General features: G+C 44.8%; 1 protein-coding gene across 1 annotated transcript in view; it reads right to left on the bottom strand.

Annotated features, from left to right (window-relative positions):
- The window catches only part of LOC144098172 (phospholipid-transporting ATPase ABCA3-like), a 679,994-nt gene that overhangs the window by 11,489 nt on the left and 647,605 nt on the right, over positions 1-20,900 (bottom strand). The window contains exon 8 of the mRNA XM_077630692.1: positions 5,031-5,204. Coding sequence (XP_077486818.1) covers positions 5,031-5,204 — 174 coding nt within the window. The remainder of the gene's footprint in view (positions 1-5,030; positions 5,205-20,900) is intronic.

The following is a 20,900-nucleotide window of genomic DNA, read 5'->3' as shown; positions in this document are numbered from 1 at the left end:
CCCGCACCGGACCAAGCCAGCTCTCCACGCCGGACTTTAGATTGTTACGCCGGATTTTCCGCAAGTTGTACCAGGAGGCGTGACCGTCAGCTGCGCAGAACTACTGCGCTGCCCTACGCCAGTGCCAGGAGCTACAAAAGGAGCCACATCAGCGCAGCTAGCCTCACTTGGCCGCAGCGACGTGCCCCGTGCGCACTGTGTTAACAGTTGTACGCTCTTGTCACAGGTTAGTGTTATCGCCGTATCGATTCCTTGACTTATCTTCTGTATTGTGTGTCGTCGCTGCTGCCTGATTTTGGACTTTGTGCTTGTGTGTTGTCTCAAGCTGCAGTGCTTTATTATCTTGTTGCACCCGAAAGGCTGCTTGCATTCAAATGTCTAAAGAGTTAAATAAGCTGAAGGAAGAAATGAGGGCTGAATTAGTTAAACTTAAAGACGAAGTAAAACTTGAACTGAAGGCCTTTCGAGAGGCTATGGAAAGAGATTTGCGAAACGAAATTCGTGAGCTAAAAACCGAGCAAAAAAGCTTGACCGAGAGCCTTGAGTTCGCGCATGGGACAATAGAGGACATCAAAAAACAACTGGATGATGAGGTTTCCAAAAACGTGCAACTATCAACTGATAATGAGGCGCTGTGTGCCAGATGCGCATCTCTCGAAAGTAAATTGCAAAATGCAGAAAGCAGGCTTACTCATGCTGAACAATATTCAAGGAAGTGTAACATTGAAATACAAGGAATAGCAGAGACTGAAGGCGAATCCCTGAGTGACATTCTCTCTAAAATTGGCAACATCATCTCAGAACCGATAGAAGAAGCTGACATTGAAGTCTGCCATCGCGTGCCGACGCGAACTGCTGGGAAGTCGCACATCCTCGTTCAATTCAAATCCCACAGGAAGCGAGACATTGTCCTGACGAAGGCGAAAAAAACACGGCTTACAAGCAAATACATCGGCCTAGACAAATCAGATGCAATATATGTTAATGAGCACCTCTGTCCCGCATTGAAGAAACTACTTGCAATGGCTGTGAAAAAAAAAATATGAGTAACTGGAAATCGGTGTGGTCCTACAACGGGAAAATCTTTGCCAAGCAGGCAGATAACACGCCCACTGTGCATGTGACAGGTGAGGACGTTGTCGACAAGATTTTTTCTACTCAAGCGGGCAACACAGCTCGTGATGCCGATAACGTGTGATTGCCGACATCGTGCTCATCTGGCTATCTGCTTCGTGTTTTCAAGCATTGAAAGATGGTTTATCAGGAGCTTACTCTGCCATCTGATGTGAAGTTTGATTATTTATCACGCGAATCAGTTATGCATATCAATGCACGTTCAGTGAACCGTAAAGAAGATGACATTGTCCTTTTATTACAGCAATTTTGCTCTCAATTTTCTGTCCTAATGCTGTCGGAAACTTGGTATACAAACAGCAGCAAAATGTTGGAACTAGATGGTTACAATAACTTCTTTCTTAATCGTAAAAACAGCAGGGGTGGTGGCGTCGCAATTCTAGTTGCAAAGCACAAGAAGTGTGAAATTTTGCCGGAATTCAGTAAGACCACTGTGGATTATGAAATCTTAACGCTGAAAAATAAACAAGAAATAATTTCTGTCTTGTATCGTCCACCAACTGGGAATGTTGCACGCTTCTTAGAATTTTATGAAGACTTCTTGGAATTTATTTGTAAAAACAACCTTAGGCTCATCAGTGGTGGTGATTTTAACATAAACATGTTAGAGGAAAATAACTGTGTTCGTGACTTTAGCACAAAACTGGTTTCATCTGGTTTCATAAATGTGATTAAAACACCAACTCGAATTACATGTTCTACATCATCCATGCTAGATCTCATTGTTACGAATCTTGACACTGAAATTTACAATGCAGGCACAGTTGCCTGCGACGTTAGTGATCACTGTCCTACTTTCTTAACATATCGCACTGATTCACTGGACAGGAATGTGAAAAGGGAAACATTTTTTGTTCAGCGCATTACCGAAGGAAAGCTAATCTCGTTCAAGAATGAAATCATGAACCAAGATTGGTCTGCCGTGCTAAAAAATGTGGATGCGAATGACGCGTATAACGAATTCATAAATCGTTTTGTGTGCATCTATGCTAAACATTTCCCTTTGCAAACTATCGTGCCAACAAAAAAGATTAAGAAACCATGGGTCACTCGAGAACACTTACAAATGATCAAAAATAAAAATCGTCACTTTCATTCTTTCTTGCGTGCACGTTCAAAAGAAACTCTAAAGGAGTTTAAAATATTGCGGAATAAGCTAAACGCTGAGCTTCGGAGAGCCAAATCTTTATACTATGAGCAGTTATTTGCAGACTGCGCTCGACAACGCCCGGATGCTGCATGGAAAGCAATAAACACTGTTTTTGGTCGTAAAAGTAAAAGTTCCCTTCCGGATGTTTTAACACATGAAGGTGGTGAATTGAGCGGTAAAGCGCTTTCGGATTACCTTAACAATCATTTTGTGAGTATTGCAAATCCTTGTGACTATCCTCCAGATACAACTGGAATCTCCACTAGTACAATGAAAACAATATACCTTCAGCCTACTGATGAGCAGGAGATTTATAACACTTTCATGTTGCTCCGAAACAGTAAGGCGCTTGATATTGAAAACATTCAAATCATGCCGATAAAGTATGTATTGACCTTACTTACATCCGTACTTGCTTACATATTTAATTTAATACTGGATTCGGGCGTTTTTCCTGAAAAAATGAAATGTGCCAGGGTTTCTGTAATCTTCAAGGGCGGCGACCCAAACTTGGCAACAAACTATCGCCCAATTTCAGTCCTCCCTGTATTTTCTAAGGCACTAGAAAAAATCAATTTTGCTCGTATAACTAACTTCTTTAACAAAGAAAACATAATAACAAATGCACAGTTCGGTTTTAGGAAGGACAGATTGACGGAAACTGCTTTACTAAAATTAAAAGAAAATATTTTACGAAACATAGAAAGTAATTTGTTCTCGTTGGCTGTTTTTATATATTTCAGCAAGGCTTTTGACTGTCTGGACCATAACATTCTTCTATCCAAAATACAAGCTTACGGGATCCGCGGCACGTGTCTAGCTTTGCTGAAGTGCTACCTCAGCAACAGGTTTCAGAGAGTGTTTGTCAAAAACTGCAGCTCATCCCTTTTTCCGATAAAGAGTGGCGTACCCCAGGGAAGTGTGTTAGGTCCGCTGTTGTTCAATACATACGTTAATGACTTGATGAATATTGATAATACAGTAAAACTAGTGATATATGCTGATGATAGTACTATTCTTATTTCTGGCCCAAATGCTGATGGTTTAATCATGCAATGTAATGAATTTTTAGCTAAGCTATCCACATGGTCCAAGTTAAACAGACTTCAAATCAATTGCACTAAAACTAAAGCTATTATATTCCGCGCTAAAAACAAATTAGTTGAAATAAATCACACTATAACCTATGAGCACCAAGAAATTGAAATCGTTGACAACCATAAAATATTAGGTGTACATTTTTCCTCACATCTAACCTGGGATGCTCCCATTGATCACCTTCGTAAAAAACTTTCCTCGATTACAGGAGTTATATCGCGCTGTCGTACTGTACTTCCACCCAAGATAAAACTTCAAGTATATCATGCTTTGTTTAACTCTAATTTAAGATACTGCAGTCTAGTTTGGTGCACAACCACAAAAACCAATTTAAATAAACTCCTGGTTTTACAGAAAAAAATCATCCGTTACATAGCAAATATTGAGCCCATGGAAACTACAAAGGGTGCATTTGAATCATTCAATATCATAAGTGTAGACAAGTTGTATGAATTTCGCCTATTACAGTCAATCTACTTTTCCTCCCCTGAAGTTACTAACCTTCTAAAGTCCTTGGCATCCTTAGAGCGACGAAATATTAGCGTGCAAACAAGAAATGTTGATGCGTGGGCAGTTCCTCATTTTCGTACATTTTATAAATATCAGTCATTTACCCATAACCTCCCTACAATACTAAACAAATATAGACACACAGTGGGCTTGAACAAAAAACAATTACATTCCTGTTTTGTGCAGTTGTGATCCATTAATTTTTGTTTGTTTTTTCCGCGTATGTGCTTTTCAGTTGTTTTATTTTGGTTTCAGTTCATTACTGGTAGCTTTATGTGATTGACATCATTATTACCTGTCACAGTAACTGTTTTATTATTTCCCTATTACTGTCTACCTATGTACTATTCATATATTATGTTTCTATTCTTTACGCTGCTGCCTTGTAATGGTCTCTTGGGCCTCGTCAAGCTTTTGTGTAGCTTTTAGCCCAAGAGACCATCCAGTTGTCTTCTGGAAAATAAAGATGTATGTATGTATGTATACGGTCATAAAGCGCCAAGCATCTTTCACCTAGATGAAAACATTGTTGGGTTGGACGCAAGCCACTAGATCACTGAATAAGCAGGTTCAATTACATTGGGAGTATCGCCGAACATGATTGCCCGAAATAAGCAGGCAGCGAGTATCGGTGGTACAGTTCTTTGGATCACCCTACTGTGCCGGAAGAGTAAACAAGGGAAGGGAAGAGAGAAGCTCATTATGACAAGCATGACAGAAGCCAACAGTGACCGACACCGAGGAACATAGGGGTGTTTTTTATATTTTATCATAAAGTATAGAAAAAACGAATAAGACGGTTATTACTGTGTAACGCGAGGTTCGGCGATAACTGTTTAGGCGTTTAGTTTATGCGTTTAGTCATATGACCACTGCTGTGGTGGTCACGTGATGCACCCCTGCACCGGCAGGCGGCTGTTCCACCTGTAGGCTTAAGCGACCCAGGTTGACCGGCGCACACCCACCGGTTAAGCCGACGACGACGACGGCGACGCGCAAGCCAGGGACGGGCGCCTAACAGCTATCGCTGTAAAAACATCCCCTAAGCCCCTTAGTTTCGGTCGCTGTTGGCTTCAGTTATGTGTACTGGAAGAGGTAAGCTTTCAGCTCATTTTGAGGGAGAGAAGTGGCGCCTCACCGGCGTGAGGTGAAGAGGACCGTAAGAGAGCACTCGGAGTGCACGACGCCCAGCGACTGGAAGAGGCGACTCCTGGCGGCGGGGTCCACACCGGCAGTGCACTCGTCCAGCACCACCACAGGCGGCCTGCCCGCCAGCGCCATGGCCACCGACAGCTTGCGTCGGTGGGTGCTCCTGCGGTGTGCATGGACCGCCGTCATTGGTGAGACAAGACGGCAGCGTAGTAATGCTGCGCAGTGCGTAAAGGTGTCTGAAAGTGATGCAGTATCTTCATTTCACGTGGTGAGCAAAAGCTAACCATGGAAGTTATTTATGGAAGGTAGTGTTAGGCCCTCTGCCTGCCAGTTTTAAACAGGCATTACACAATGCTCTGAGATGAAATATATTTGAGTAATACTAGCAATCAATATATATTTCGCATTCGGGAGGATCCAACTGATTTATTTCCTAGCAGCCTTTTGCACTGCCTTTTGCAGGCAAGGCCGGAGTCGTAGTTTTATTCAGTACAAGGTATATACAATTGATCAAGAAAATGACATTGAAGTGTTCAAATTCCTTCATTTAGAGAAAAAAAAACCATTATCGCATAATTACTTTCAAGATTCCCCTTAAAGTTGGTATTGAAATACAATCGTAGAACAGGTGAGTACTGAACCACTGACAGAAGGTAAAGGTCGCTCGGCTGCATTTTTTCGTTCTTGGATATTCATGAATCATGGAACCTAATGGTTACTTTGAGGAAAACTTAGGCAGTCATTCTCGGCATAAACTCACTAGCACCAGCAAACCAATTTCGAATCGACGAAGCCATAGAAATATTCATGATTCACGAGAACAATATCCACTAGGAATTTCACACCCAAAGACTATCCTCTCCTGTCTTTGATGTTAAGAGTGTTCAAATAATGTTCATTTCGACTGGACATAATTCTTTGTTCGTAGAGCTTCATGACGCCTTCTTTGTGCACTTGCATATTGTGTACATTATTTTGTAAGCGTACATATTTAATTGAATTGCATACTTTATGGCGTATCTTTCTTTACTTATTTGTGTTTATGTAACAACGGTAATGTTAACCGAAAAGTTCCTTTTGTGTTTGACACGATTCTGCTTTGCTGTACTTTATAAATAAAATAAATAAATCGTAAGGAATAAATTGATTCATGATGTAAAATGAAATTGGGGCGACGGAGAACGCATTAAAGGGCTTGAATATACTATACTACTATATTAAGCCGTGTTGCCCGCAGCAATTGAAGGTTTGGCATATTTGAAAATGGCAATGAATAGCAGAGACGAGGAGGAGGCCGGGGAAAATTTATAAGAATTGTGAGAAAGTGGCGCGAGAATTTTACAGGTCAGAATCATAGACGGCATGCATTAAGCGGGCAGTCAAAGCAGGCAGCTACACCATTGAGAGCAAACCATTGACAGACTTCACCGTAAACACGCATTCTAAAGCCATGATTAGGTCCTAAATATGAACTAAGGCGCAACTGATTGGTTTCAAGCAACGACCCCCTTCACATCAGCGGCAATGGGCAAGGCGGCACCGCAATAATTTACTCATGGACGCATTGCAGGTTGGTGAAAAACCTCCTTATTCCAAGATTAAAACACGTTTTCGGTGCCTGGTGGTATTGCCTTGCCCAAGAGCCTTTATAGAGAATGTCACTGATTGCACTGATGCTTTGTGCATGCTGGCGCTCTTGTTATGTGAGACGTCGAGACAAATCTGGGTCCCGGGAGTGCTGAAGGTTCAGGAGCTTCTTGATGGGCAGCAAACCATACTCAGTACTATTGCCCAAGTCAGCAAGACGCTTAACGACGACATAGCTTTGAGAGATTTGCGACTGAATTCGATTGAATGTGAACTTAGACGCTTATTTGGCTGGTTACGCTGGACAAAGAGAGCATTTCGGAAAAAATGACCCAAAGTCTTTCTGGTGTCTAGCAGGAACTGCGTGTTCAGCTTACTGACTTTGACTGCCGAAGTAGGCGCAGCAATGTTGTTATCTGTGGATTTAAAGCGAAGCTGAAATGGTTTTTGGGGAATTCGTGGTTATTCGAGAATTCGAATCTATGAAGTTTCTAGGTAAAGCATGCGAAGCGTTTTTTACTAGCGTTAAAAATGGTGACGTAAATGCCGAATAAAACCGGAATTAAATGTTCACGCTTCTTTTCACTGTGTTGGAGAAGGCGAGGAAAGTCGTAGTGACGTCATTGTCGCCGACTTTTCAGACGTCCCTCCTTAGCCTGCATGCTGCTGTGCTTCGTCCGATGCCGCAAACGTGAGCTTCACCTCCCATGGCGTTAGTTTTCTTCAACAAAACAACCGTTTCTTCACTGCAAGCGTAGCGCCATCGTACGTGACGTCATTGTCGGGGCCTGTGCCCGTCGCTGTGGGCTGCAGAGAACGCTTAGGCCACTTTAATCGGCGATCGCGCCACCATTTCACATGCTAGCGCAAAACAATTTCACAGGCATTAACTGCATGTTTCACACATTCGGCCGTTTCAAACTCATCGAAATCTAAAACCTCTTCAGTTGGCCCTTAAGGAAGACAGTAAACAAACGCCAGCTTCGCAGCAGGCACAGGTTACTGAAGGAGTATTTACCAGTAAGTTGGGAGTAACAATTTCTAACATTGAGAAAATGCACCACGTTAGAAGAATGAGGGCCAAATCTATCAGACCAGTTAATATGCGGCTTTCTAACTTATATGAAAAGGCTGAAATGTTCCGTAACGCCAATAAGCTAAAGGGCACATATCTGTTTATCAGTTATGATTACCCACGTGAGGTCCGGGTTAAACGAACACACTTATGAGAGTCTGCGAAACCCAAGAAAGATGAGAAAACACACAGTGAAACTTTCGAATGAAAAACTATGCATGGAAGGAAAGCCTTTCGTATGAGAGTCAGATTTGCAACAGGTGGTGCCGCTCATGCGGCCATGAGGTAGCGCCACTAGAAGAATTGTTTTCGTGTTGAATTGCCGAAGTGTTAAAAACGAGGCTGACGATCTGTTTGGATCGATATGATTCTGAACGTGGTGGGACCTCTGCTCTAATCCGCTGGGAACGATCGGCTAATTTTCGGGTGGCTTCTCGTTTTGTGGGTTTTAAGCACGCGGTAAAGCGGTAATCCCGGCTATGTCTACCCAGTCTCCAAGCCAGGGGAGCTCCCCCTGGTCGGTTTCTCTATCCCCTGATCTCCTGCCTTTGGAGGCTTTTTTGCGCAGTGGCGTCGGCAGTATCCCTGTTGCGCTGGTGCCTTAGGTTGGCGGCGCAATCAAGATGACCAACCATGGAGCTGTTCGGGCTGCTCTCCAGTCAGCCACTTCTCATTATGAGTCAATCACAGAGGTACGCGAGTTTGGACGCGGCGGGATTCTGTGTAGATCGCCAGGCCTCGACTGTGTCAGAGATTTACTAAAGGCCTCATCCTTTGCCTCGGTTCGGGTAAGTTCAGTTATCCCTCCACATCTGACTTGCACGAAAGGTATCGTTCGGGGCGTGGACTCTTCCCTGTCTCCAGCAGAGACTGTTGAGTTTCTGTCTGCTGCAGGTGCTGCTGTGCACCGCTGTAGCCGGGATGTAAACAACATGCGGGTGCCTACCGAATCTGTGATTGCCAATTTGTAGGAGCTTCCTGCCCTCTGAAATCTTGGCATGGCCTCTAATTTTTCGGGTAGACCCTTTCTCATGTAGGCCTCTGCAGTGCATCAACTGCTGGCGCTATGGCCATAGCGCGCCGGCGGTTGCAAATACAACTTGCGGTTTTGCAACTGTGGGGATGGTCATGCAACAAGCACCCGCACTGAGCAGAACGAGAAGTGTTGCCTTTGCGGTGAGGCCCACTCTGCAAACTACTCAAATTGGCCCTCCCGAGCGCAGGAAATCCAAATTCTAGAGATAATTAACAGAAAACGCTGTTCGCGCCGTGACGCTATTACAGAGTTGAAATAATGTGCCCACGGTTATACAGGTGTGACCGCTCGTCAAGGAATCATGTTAGACTCGACGTTCTCCCAGGCAATTGCGGCTGCTGTGGAGGCTTCAATGTTTAAAATGGTAGAAAGGATTGTCGCAACTGTATCGGAGTGCCTTACAAACGTCCTAGCGACTCAGCTTACACATGCCTTGCAGGCCGCTTTGGCCCCTCTCTCGACAGCAGTCCCATCTACTCTTACCCGGTCTGCAATTCCTGAAGCATCTCAGCCCCAGGGACGTACTACAGCCCCTTCCGCGGTACTTACCTCGGGTACTTCGAGTGATGATGGTATCATCTATGATTCCGGGATGATGGAGCCTGATGCGCGGGTTCTCCAGCGCAGCGGGTCCCCCATGTCTCATTCGTCGTCTTCTCCACGTACCCAGCCCAAATCAAAGAAGCAACAGCTTGGCCCCAAACTCAAGGATACCATTTTGGGGCAGGCAGTTGTTGCTGCTAGGCTTTCGCAACCATAGCGTCGTTGCGAGTTCTACAGTGGAACTCTCGCTCTATTCTTTCAGTTTCGACAAATTTACTCTGCATTTATACTCAGCTTTATCCGGATGTCATAATTCTGCAAGAAATCTAGCTTTCAACCTACAAATATTTTCATTTTAAAAATTACCGTTCATTTCGCCTAGATCGCCAGTCAAGAGGAGGTGGTTTACAAACTATAGTCTCTTCAAAATTTTGCCACAGGGCTAAGGTATCTTTTCAACAAATGTCTCTTGACTGTGAGATTTTGGCATTAGACTTTGTACTTCCTAGGTGTTCTCCATTTTCCAAAGCAAATTGTTATTTCCCTTATGGAGTACAGGATACTAGACCTCTGGACTTGTTGCTCGCTAACTGTAAAAACCCAGTTCTCGTGACTGGCGACTTCAATTCTCATCATGTGTCGTGGGAATTTAGGACTAATCTATGCGGCAAGCGCCTTTGGGACTGGGTTTCTGATCACAACCTTATGTGCTTAAATTCAGAATCGGCCACTTATATTTGCGCACAGACTCAATCTGTCCTGGCATTGGCGTAACGGTTTGGTCGACTGTTGATTGAGGCACCTCAAGAGACCATACACCTATTCATTTTGATATTGTATGTCGTATAACTCCGGCGTCTTCTCGGTTGCGGTCACATGTAAATTATGACAGATTTCAGACGGCGTTGCGCCGTGCACCTGCGTCAGTGTCTAACATCGCCGTCGGAGTTTCTGGTGCGTCCAACAAAAGGGAATTCTTCTACCTGGTGGAATGCGGACTGTACAAGAGATTACAGGCGGAGGAAGGCAGCATGGAAAAAGCTTCTTCATAACCAATGCCCAAATAACTGGAGTGATTATAAATTTATTGCAGCCACCTTTAAACGCAGTTTCTCGCGCAAAGGAAAAATGTGACTCAGAACACTTCGATTATCGTTCGAAGTCGGGCAATCGACGTACACTATTCGGCATTCTACGGTCTAGAAAACTGCTCACGTCCTCTAGTAATTTACAGTCGTTAGTTATGTCACCTAAAGAAGCTATCCAGGCGGTTGAATTAATTGCCACGGGCATGCAAAAGCGGTTTTCGTCTCTACTGCCTTTGCGACCAATGTTGTTTGCGTCAGTGGTGCCAAATAATAATGCCTCAGAAGTTAATCTACCGCAGCTTTCCCAAGTTGTACAGAGATTACCAGCGGTTGCTCCTGGCCCTGATGGTGTCACTACAAAGATGCTCAAGATTCCTTATGAGGAGTCCCCCGACTCCTTGTTGCACCTCATAAACTACTCCATCAAACACGCTTGGATACCTCCTGAGTGGAAGCTGGCCATGGTAATTCCTTTATTGAAAAATCAGGGTGGAGGCTATGGATTGGATAATATTAGGCCAATTTCTTCAACATCAAACGTGTTAAAATGAATAGAAAGGATGTTACTAATTCAGGCTTCAGCCTTCGTGGACAACAAAAATATACTCAGCCCGTGTCAACTCGGATCTCAGCCACAGTGTTCGATATGGAATGCACATGCTGATTTTGAGAGCAGAATTCTGCTTGCTCGTCGTCAACGCCATGTCGCGGCTTTGGTTACGCTAGACGTCGCCAAAGTTTACGACAGTGTAGAACACTCCATCCTAATACATAGGCTACAGTCTCTTCAGTTTCCAGATTATATAGTTGCTAGGATATCTGAATTTGTTTATAACAGAGAATTCTTTTGCGTCCATAATGGTGTGCATTCAGAGAGGTACAAACAAACGAGAGGTGTACCGCACGGAGCTGTTCTTTCTCCTGTGCTCTTTAATATTCTGTTCAGCTCAATTCTTCCCCGTCACCATGTATGTACGCACTTACGTCTATGCGGACGACACTGCGTATTTTGCGTCTGCGCCGGATATACATTCCCTGCATGGTCTGCTGCAGTCATATGTGAGTACACTTAGGACTGGCTGAGCAGCTCACACCTGAAGTTAATGCTAGCAAGTGCGCCGTACTTGTTTTCCCTCTACAGCATCCTGTAGGTCTCTCTCACTTGCCAGTTACAACCAGTACCGCAGGTTCAATTCCTAAAATACCTAGGGGTCATTTATGACCAGAAGCTCACCTGGCGACCCCACATTGACCATGTCGCGGTGAAAGGGGCTCGTGACGTGGGCATGTTACGTAGACTGTGTAGTCACCGGTACGGCTTGCGAAGAGATGCGCTATTAATGATTGACAAAATGTATGTCATGCCAATTTTAGAATTCGGATCTGTGTTGTTTTCAGACTCGGCTACATACAAACTTCGTCCTCTCGTTCTTTTGGAGGGAAGCACTACGGATGTGCCTCGGCCTCCCAAATTTGTGGCTACCAATGTGATGTACCTTGAAGCCCGCATTCCCCCTCTCTTATCTCGACTTCAAATTTTAACTGGGCAGACTTACCTAAGAATTTACCAATCTCATTTCCACCGTTCACAAAGCATTTCTGTTGCCAGCCGACCTCCTTTTTAGTGCCCTCTGGTCTCGTTTTCATACGCCACAGGTAGTGTTTGTGCTAACATTACTTGAGCCTTTAGATGTGAAAATTTATGACATTCTTCCTGCGCTATGCAGAGGGCCCACTGTCCACATTGTTTTCGACGATATTTTCTCCCAAAATGCAAAACTTTTGCCACCCTGTATTCTAAATGGTCTACTAGACGATCATCTAAGGACCCTACCTACAAATATTGCAATAGCAACTGACGCATCGGAGTGCAATGAAAGGGCAGATGTGGGAATATTCTGTTGACATTTCGACTGGTCCTTTTCAATGCGCCTTCCAGATTTCACCCCTATTTTTCAAGCTGAGTTTCTGGCAGTAGTACTTGCAGTAAACCCCTCGATCACCGCAGTGGCAGCAATTACCGATTCTTTATCTCTGTGTTCGTCTCTTGCCGCACATGTGGACGGTACCACTTTCAACACATTTTTGTCCCTGCTTCCTCCGCATTTGAGTCTTGTTCATTTAGTATGGGTTCCCGGGCACAGCAGTGTGACAGTTAATGAGATTGATGATACGCTCGCAAAGGCTTCCCTAAGCGGCCCCGTGTTGCCTATCGTCCCGGCTACAGCCTATATTCCGGCATCTAGGTTCCGGCGACGTGAGTTTTTGAGCACGCAATACAACACTTGCAACATAGGCGGATTATCAGCACCTCAGATATTCTTGTAACAGGCAAGTTTGTCAATCTCAGCAGCTTGAAGTATCTCTGACGAGGCTGCAGTTCCGTATCCCTCCTCTAAATTTATATTTACACAGGTAGGGTTTGGCGCTCTCTCCCCTTTGTGGATTTTGCCGTGAGCCTGAATCTTTTGAGCATGTTTTGCTCTATTATCGCCGATACACGTCTTTGAGAAGAAGGTTGCTGGAGGAGCCCTTGTGGCCCGTTGGCCTTAGTTTAAGCAACCCGCTCTCGCTATCATTTGGTGCCACCACATTTTGGTTGAGCCACAGATGTTTGTACCGCTGTTCTGAATTTCCTGCTAGAATCTCACCGATTTACATGCTAAGTGTCACATAATTTTCTTTTCTGTAAATTATTACATTTTTACTTAACAATTCTGTTTCAGTCCCTCTTATTATTATTATTATTACTAATTTTGAAATCAAAACGTTTATCCCCTTTCTGTTCATGAGGAAGAATCCTCCGGTGTTGCTTTTCCGCGTGCTTTCCCTTTTAATTACCTGAGTACAGGGGAATAGCCACCCGATTCTTGGCCTATCCCCCCCGTGTGGGTATGTGCCATCTTTTGAAACAACAACAACAACAACAACAACAACAACAACAACAACAACAACAACAACAACAACAACAACAACAACAACAACAACAACAACAACAACAACAACAACAACAACAACAACAACAACAACAACAACAACAACAACAACAACAACAACAACAACAACAACAACAACAACAACAACAACAACAACAACAACAACAACAACAACAACAACAACAACAACAACAACAACAACAACAACAACAACAACAACAACAACAACAACAACAACAACAACAACAACAACAACAACAACAACAACAACAACAACAACAACAACAACAACAACAACAACAACAACAACAACAACAACAACAACAACAACAACAACAACAACAACAACAACAACAACAACAACAACAACAACAACAACAACAACAACAACAACAACAACAACAACAACAACAACAACAACAACAACAACAACAACAACAACAACAACAACAACAACAACAACAACAACAACAACAACAACAACAACAACAACAACAACAACAACAACAACAACAACAACAACAACAACAACAACAACAACAACAACAACAACAACAACAACAACAACAACAACAACAACAACAACAACAACAACAACAACAACAACAACAACAACAACAACAACAACAACAACAACAACAACAACAACAACAACAACAACAACAACAACAACAACAACAACAACAACAACAACAACAACAACAACAACAACAACAACAACAACAACAACAACAACAACAACAACAACAACAACAACAACAACAACAACAACAACAACAACAACAACAACAACAACAACAACAACAACAACAACAACAACAACAACAACAACAACAACAACAACAACGCTTACAATATGATTTTGAATGTTGAATATTTGTCGTTAAACGATAATTTTATTAACTCTCGTTTTTCATGAGTACCTACTGGGGATTGTTTTCCTGCAATTTGTATTTTCTGCTTTGTATTCATTGGCTTGATTACGATAATACTACTCTACTACTATTACGTAACCTTTATTTTTGCATATAGTTTTTATATTGCGTAAACGCTTTATTTTTTGGCAATAGTCTTTCATTATACCTGCAGCCTATAATTAGGTGACTTTTTACGTAGTAACAGGAGGTCTTCCTCTCAATGCAAATTACGCCACTTCTCCTGTAGCACACGGTGACATGTACTATGCATCACTATCAGCAATGATAAACTGACACTGATAGCACTCGACGAACGAAAGGGGCTTTTCATGTCGGCTACATGTCGTGGATACGCAAGTCATGACGGCCTATTACGCTTGTTCAGTGCTGACTGAGCAAGCTTTTTAATGTATACTTACCTGCCTGAGAGAATTATTACATGCCTTCGGTACCGTTTTGATTTTGAACTGGCGTAGCGCAACAACGGTACGCTGTTCCGACACCTCAGCAGTCTACCGCAGGGAAGTGGTGTCACTGCGGTAGTGGAGTTTTTTTTTTGTTTGGCGCTACCAACATCTGAGAGAAAGGTGTTACAGAAGTATTAAAATAAAAAATACAAGAGTAAAGCGCGCTGCTAAGTGCGTACAAGTAATAAGATGTCCATGCAAGCTCTAAAAAACGGTCACAAAGCAGTAAATGAGAAACTAGAAAAGACGAGCACGGAAGGTGATACGTTATGGCTATAATAACAAATTAGCAGAGGTACTCTATGCAGTTTGGCATCGCAGTCGAAACGTTTACGGCAGAATCAATGGGGCAGATGAAGGAGAGTTTGGGGGGGGGGGGATCAAAAGCCTTCCGAGCAGTGCAAAGCAAGGAACGGCGTGTGAGGATCAAGCAAGCGCAGATCAGTTGATGGATGATGGGGCTGTTGCGCTAGGAGATCATGCCGCGGCATGTGCATAACGGGCGACAAATTAAGGTAGGGCATGGATGAACTTATTTCACGCTTCAGGCGGACAAGCTGGCTATATGCAGTGCTAGTCGCGAGATGTCACTGTCTTTTAACAACAAGAAAGCAGTCCTCTGATCGCTTGACAGCTTAAGTGAGATATAATAAAAGAGGGCCAGGAAAATTCTGGAACCATACCAGCTCTCTGAGCAAACGAATTAAAAAAGCGGGAACTGGTTCAAGATGATGAGGGAAGCTATTTAGAGGAGAACGAACATGTGAAATACATTGCGTCAGTTACAGCTGAGCCATTAAGGAGCTTTGTGGAATCTCCCTGAGTGGAGATGCAGCACATGGCAGCATAATCGAGAAGAGTTTAGAATTGGGCAACCTCAATTGCAAAAACGCCGAGGGAAATATTCCTAAATGTACCACTACCGGAATGAACAAAATTCGAATCAAACTAATAAACGAACTTAGTTTATTTATTTATTTATTTATACATACTGCAGCGCAATTATATGCGCTATGGCAGGAGTGGGAAAACACAAAAATGCAAGGAAACAAAATGCAGCAAAATGTACAAAGTGAGCACTACAAAAAGTTAAAATCGCAAATGAAATATCAAACAAAAAAGGAACTGTTAACGACAGGGTAAGAATACACAGCTATTATGCGTCTTCAACGGCAGTTACAAAGTTTTGAAATGGACAAGAACGAATGGACCCGGGTAGAGAATTCCAGGCTTGTGTTGAACGGGAAAAAAAAGTGAATTTGAACAAATTAGCATGCGCAAAATACGGTATCAAATTAAGCTCGTGATGACTTCTTGTAGATGATAATGGTGCAAAGTTAATGTAGTGGTTAGCTGACAGCCTTACTGAGGAATTGACGACACAATGTAAGAATTTTAATGATTCAGTGTGGCGACGGACAGACAGCGTGGTTAAATTCAATGAGAGAAGTGTAGAAGAGGGTGAGAAATCGCGATCATAACGATGACATATAAAACGCACAGCTTTCTTCTGTGCAATATAGCATCACGCAGGAATGACACAACAAGAAGGAACGATTTATTCAGGCAGCCCCTTTTATAGCCCGCCGGTGAGGTGACGTTGTGATCACGTGGTCAAGCCAAGGTTTGCTGACGACGCATCATCTCTCCCCCCTTAAAGAGGAAAGCGTACAGGTGGCCTTCGCTGTCTGGTTGATCTTCGCAAACCAGGCGGGCCAGTTTCCGTCCCGGATGCTTCTGGGCTATCTTGCGACGTGGTCGGAGCGTCGTCCGCAGGTTCCCGCTTGCCAACTTCTCCAGGGGCGCTGTCTTCTGATTCAGTCCGACGTCTCAGTTGGTCCAAGTGCCGCCGCTGAAGACATTGCTCCGAGTCAACGGAGACCATCCTGGAGCCCTGTTGACCATGCACTACTCCTGGAATCCACCTGCGACCTGCTCCGAAACTGCGCATCCAGACCGGTTCTCCCACATCCAATTTAGTCGCACCTACTCTTCGCTGGCTTTCTGCCGACTTCTCACCGGGCGTGATGCAATCCATCTTTGTTCTTATCTGGTAGCCGAATAAGTGTTCCGCGGGCGACTTGCCATGCTTAACAGGCGTTCGGCGATATCGGAACAAAAACCGAGCTATACGCATTTCCAGGTCTTTTCCAGGGTTTTTCTTTAGCCCTTCCTTGAGCGTGCGCACAGCTCTTTCGGCTAAACCATTCGATTGTGGGTGATAAGGGGCTGTTGTGAGTTGCTTTACGTTGTTTCGTGCCAGAAACTCGCGAAAAACGGCGCCCACAAATTGTGGACCGTTATCTGAAACGAAGGTTTTTGGAAGGCCGAAGCGTGCAAATATTGACCGTAGTGCGTCCACCGTTGTTTGCGATGTGGCAATTTTCATTGGAATTGCTTCTATCCATTTTGTTTCAGAGTCTACGACGACCAATACCATATGTCCGTCCATTGGGCCTGCGAAATCTGCGTGTAGTCTGCTCCATCTTTCCCCGGTTCCTGGCCACGCCAAAGGTATCTGTGCCGGTGGCATCGCAGCGGCCTGTGCACAAATAGAGCATGATTTCACCAGTTGCTCTATGTCAGAATCCAGACCCGGGTACCAAAACAGCGTTCTCGCCATGCTTTTCATGGACGTCATACCAGGGTGCGTCTCATGGAGCAGCCCCAACAAACGTAGAGTTTAGTAGAGTTTAGAAAAACTAGAGTAGAAAGTAGAGTTTAGAAAAACTAAGTCGAGGATGGAATTCAGCCTAGTAGCACTAGAAACAACTTGAGTTAGTCCAAACAATAAGGAAATGTTTATTAGTTCTTTACAAATTGTAATGTCACGACCAAATGCAGACAACGATGGCCAGTGGATGCCAGGAGTGTTGAAGTCTCCCAAACAGATAAATCTTGATGAAGTAATGTTGATCTTGGTAATGAAATTTGCGACAGCGTGAAGGACATCAACGGAAGAACCAGGTGGACGATAAATAACACTGATTAGAATACTATAATTGTTTAGATAAACTTTGCACCACAAGGATTCTGTATCAGGGGGAGAAGGCAAAACTGAGAATCGTAAATCCGATCTGATAAGCAATGCCACACCGCCGCCGATACTGCAACTTCTGTCGAAGCGCACAGTAACAAAACCTGGTGGGGTGAATTCGGAGTCATAAATTCCACTATGCAGCCAAGTCTCCGTTATGCCAATAATATGGGGGGAGTGAACAGAAATGTGACATTCCGTGTGTGCTACGAGGATCCACGTTCGACGGCGCGGCGTAGACGGAGACCCGTGACAGCGGCATCATCAATTACCCAGCCATGCTCTTTGAGTGACGACCAGAAAAACCGGACCCGCCGCCGCCCCGGGGAAACAGGCTTTATCCTCCCCAATTTCCGGTTACATTCCAGGACAAGGGAGCTGTCAGCGGGCCAGAGCGCGCCGTACCACAGCCGACGCTATGCGATACCGCGAAGACGACATTCTTTCCCTCCCCCCCCCTTTGTCGTGGGCTATCGCCGGGAAGGCACCCACAGCTTCCCAGAAGGGCCGCGACGGACACCTGTCATGGCGGACAGGCAGTACTCGCCAAGAATGTGGAAAGACAGGCGCTAGTGAATTAGCTCCGAAGAGAGAGCCTGTGTATACTCTCACTTGAGAGAGAGTGGTGGCGTTTTTGTTGTTTATTTTGTTTGTATTGTTAACAGACTCTGGGTTCGAGGCTAAGCCCAACCCAAAGGGGTGGTCCCCATCTCGCATGTTATTTTGGATTGGAGAATTGATGCTTTGGGCGGGCCACTGGAAATGACCGCCCTTAGTCCTTTGTTAATCAAGTGCTTAAAAGCACATGTAAACGGATGCAGTCCAGTCTGAGCTGGGGCTCCATGCTTAGCATGTAATGTGATGCTACTTAGGCACTAACCTGCCCGGTCGATGAGTAAAGTAGTGCAAAGTTTGTTCTGTTGTAAAATTATGCTCTGCTGTCATCATCTACAAGCTCGCCTCCTGTTCATCTTCCAAGCCGAACGACACTAGAGGAAGGGTTTGTGAACCATCCTCGAAGAAACTGAAGAAGAACGCTCAGGACGACATCGTTCGCCAAGAGGGCCTTCAGCGCCGAAGCCCGACGGCGTGCAGCTTCTGCCAGCAACCGCTCGAGCCCAACTCCGGAGCCACTCCATCGCCCCCATGAAGTCGTCGGCACGTAAGCTCGGACGCCCCAGCCTCTGATGTATAACCTTAATCATGTGTAATTATTGAATATACCTGTTTGTTTAAACTGAGCCATACGGTGTCTCTTTGCCTCTCCGTCCCGTGTGGACCTGCGCATTATGGGGGTCATCACAGAAATAAGGGACAGTAAATCTGGAAGTTTTTTAACAATGCTGCGAGCGTTAATATTTAGAACAACTAGCTTATCAGGACGGCCAGAGCTAAGTCAGGGAGTCGATGATGCGGCAGTCAAGGACACAGGCGCAGAACAAGCAGGATCATTGTATGCTTTTACCAACGAGCTAGAACTTTCATCCCAATTGTAACGAACCTCGTCAATGAAGGCATGATCGAAACTTAACCTCACGATAGAACCGTTGTCACGAAAAGACACTGATGCCTCCCATATTTTTTTCCGAATGGACCTAACCCTTGCAGAAAAATCTTCTGTAATGAAGAAGGCAGAGCCCTTGAGTTTAGAGACGTTTTTAAAAACCACACTTCTGTCGTTGAAGCTAGAAAGATTTAGGATAACTGGACGAGTATAACCTCTGCGCGCTGCACCGAGCCTGTGGAAGCGCTCAATACTGGGACAGCTAATCTTCAATTTATCAGTAAATACAGATGAGATGCTATCCAACAATGTGTCAGCGGTTTCATTCGGGTCTTCTGAAACGCCGTGTATTATAATGTTATTTCTTCGAGAGCGGTTTTCAAGGTCATCATTCTTTTGCACCAGCTGTGTTACTCTGGAATTTAAAGAGTTAATTTCAGCGTGTAAATCAGAAATTAGATTGGAATTTTCGGGCGGGGGCAAAGACTCTAAGGCAGCCACGCGTGACTCCAAAGCATCGAAGCGACAAGCAAAAGATTGCTTAATGTCGGCGATGTCACGGGCCAACTGATTCTGCCCTGCTAGTATTCTAGAAAACATGTCAGACACCGAAGGATTCGAAGAGATATCGCTGTCAAGATTTACAGCGGAAGAACTCGCATCGTCAGCCTCCCCGAGAGTGAGACTGGAACCACTCACAGACCGGGTTAAAGGTCTGGTACCAGATGCATTGCTTTTACTGGAGTTCGCTGACTTTGATGGGGGGCCTGGATTGAGTTCCACGTCGCCAATCAGGAGGAGATGACTTGCGCAATAAAACGCGTGTACGCAGCAGGACACAAGAGTACGTGGGCAAGGGTACAGCAGCAAGTATCGATCATCAGACCGGACGCACTCAGCGTCAGAATAGTAACATACCTGCATGAAGAGCAAGCATCGATTTAACATGACGCCGGTGCCGCTGCAGCCTAGCCCACTGAAGAGCCGATCCGCGCACATGGCCTTTATATCCTTGGCAGGTGGCGTCATAGACCAGCAGTGCAGCGAGATTGGCTGATCTAACGAGAAGTTGGCGAGATGACTGGCTTGCAGATATTGGAAGAAAGCGGGAAACCCGAAGCCATCACACAGGGTATCAGCTGGCAAGTCCAAGGGTAAGCACACGGTGGTATCCACGTGCCCATCCAGAAGTGAAGAAGTCAAGCCAGACGAGACGATTCCGCAAGGGCCGTGGTCAGCAAAACAAGCGATGAACTGCATGAAGAGCAAGCATCGATTTAACATGACGCCGGTGCCGCTGCAGCCTAGCCCACTGAAGAGCCGATCCGCGCACATGGCCTTTATATCCTTGGCAGGTGACGTCATAGACCAGCAGTGCAGCGAGATTGGCTGATCTAACGAGAAGTTGGCGAGATGACTGGCTTGCAGATATTGGAAGAAAGCGGGAAACCAGAAGCCATCACACAGGGTATCAGCTGGCAAGTCCAAGGGTAAGCACACGGTGGTATCCACGTGCCCATCCAGAAGTGAAGAAGTCAAGCCAGACGAGACGATTCCGCAAGGGCCGTGGTCAGCAAAACAAGCGATGAACTGCATGAAGAGCAAGCATCGATTTAACATGACGCCGGTGCCGCTGCAGCCTAGCCCACTGAAGAGCCGATCCGCG

Source organism: Amblyomma americanum, chromosome 7 (assembly GCF_052857255.1).
Source record: "Amblyomma americanum isolate KBUSLIRL-KWMA chromosome 7, ASM5285725v1, whole genome shotgun sequence".
In the NCBI taxonomy this organism is placed as follows: Eukaryota; Metazoa; Arthropoda; class Arachnida; order Ixodida; family Ixodidae; genus Amblyomma; species Amblyomma americanum.
This window is presented reverse-complemented; position numbering and strand designations above follow the sequence as displayed.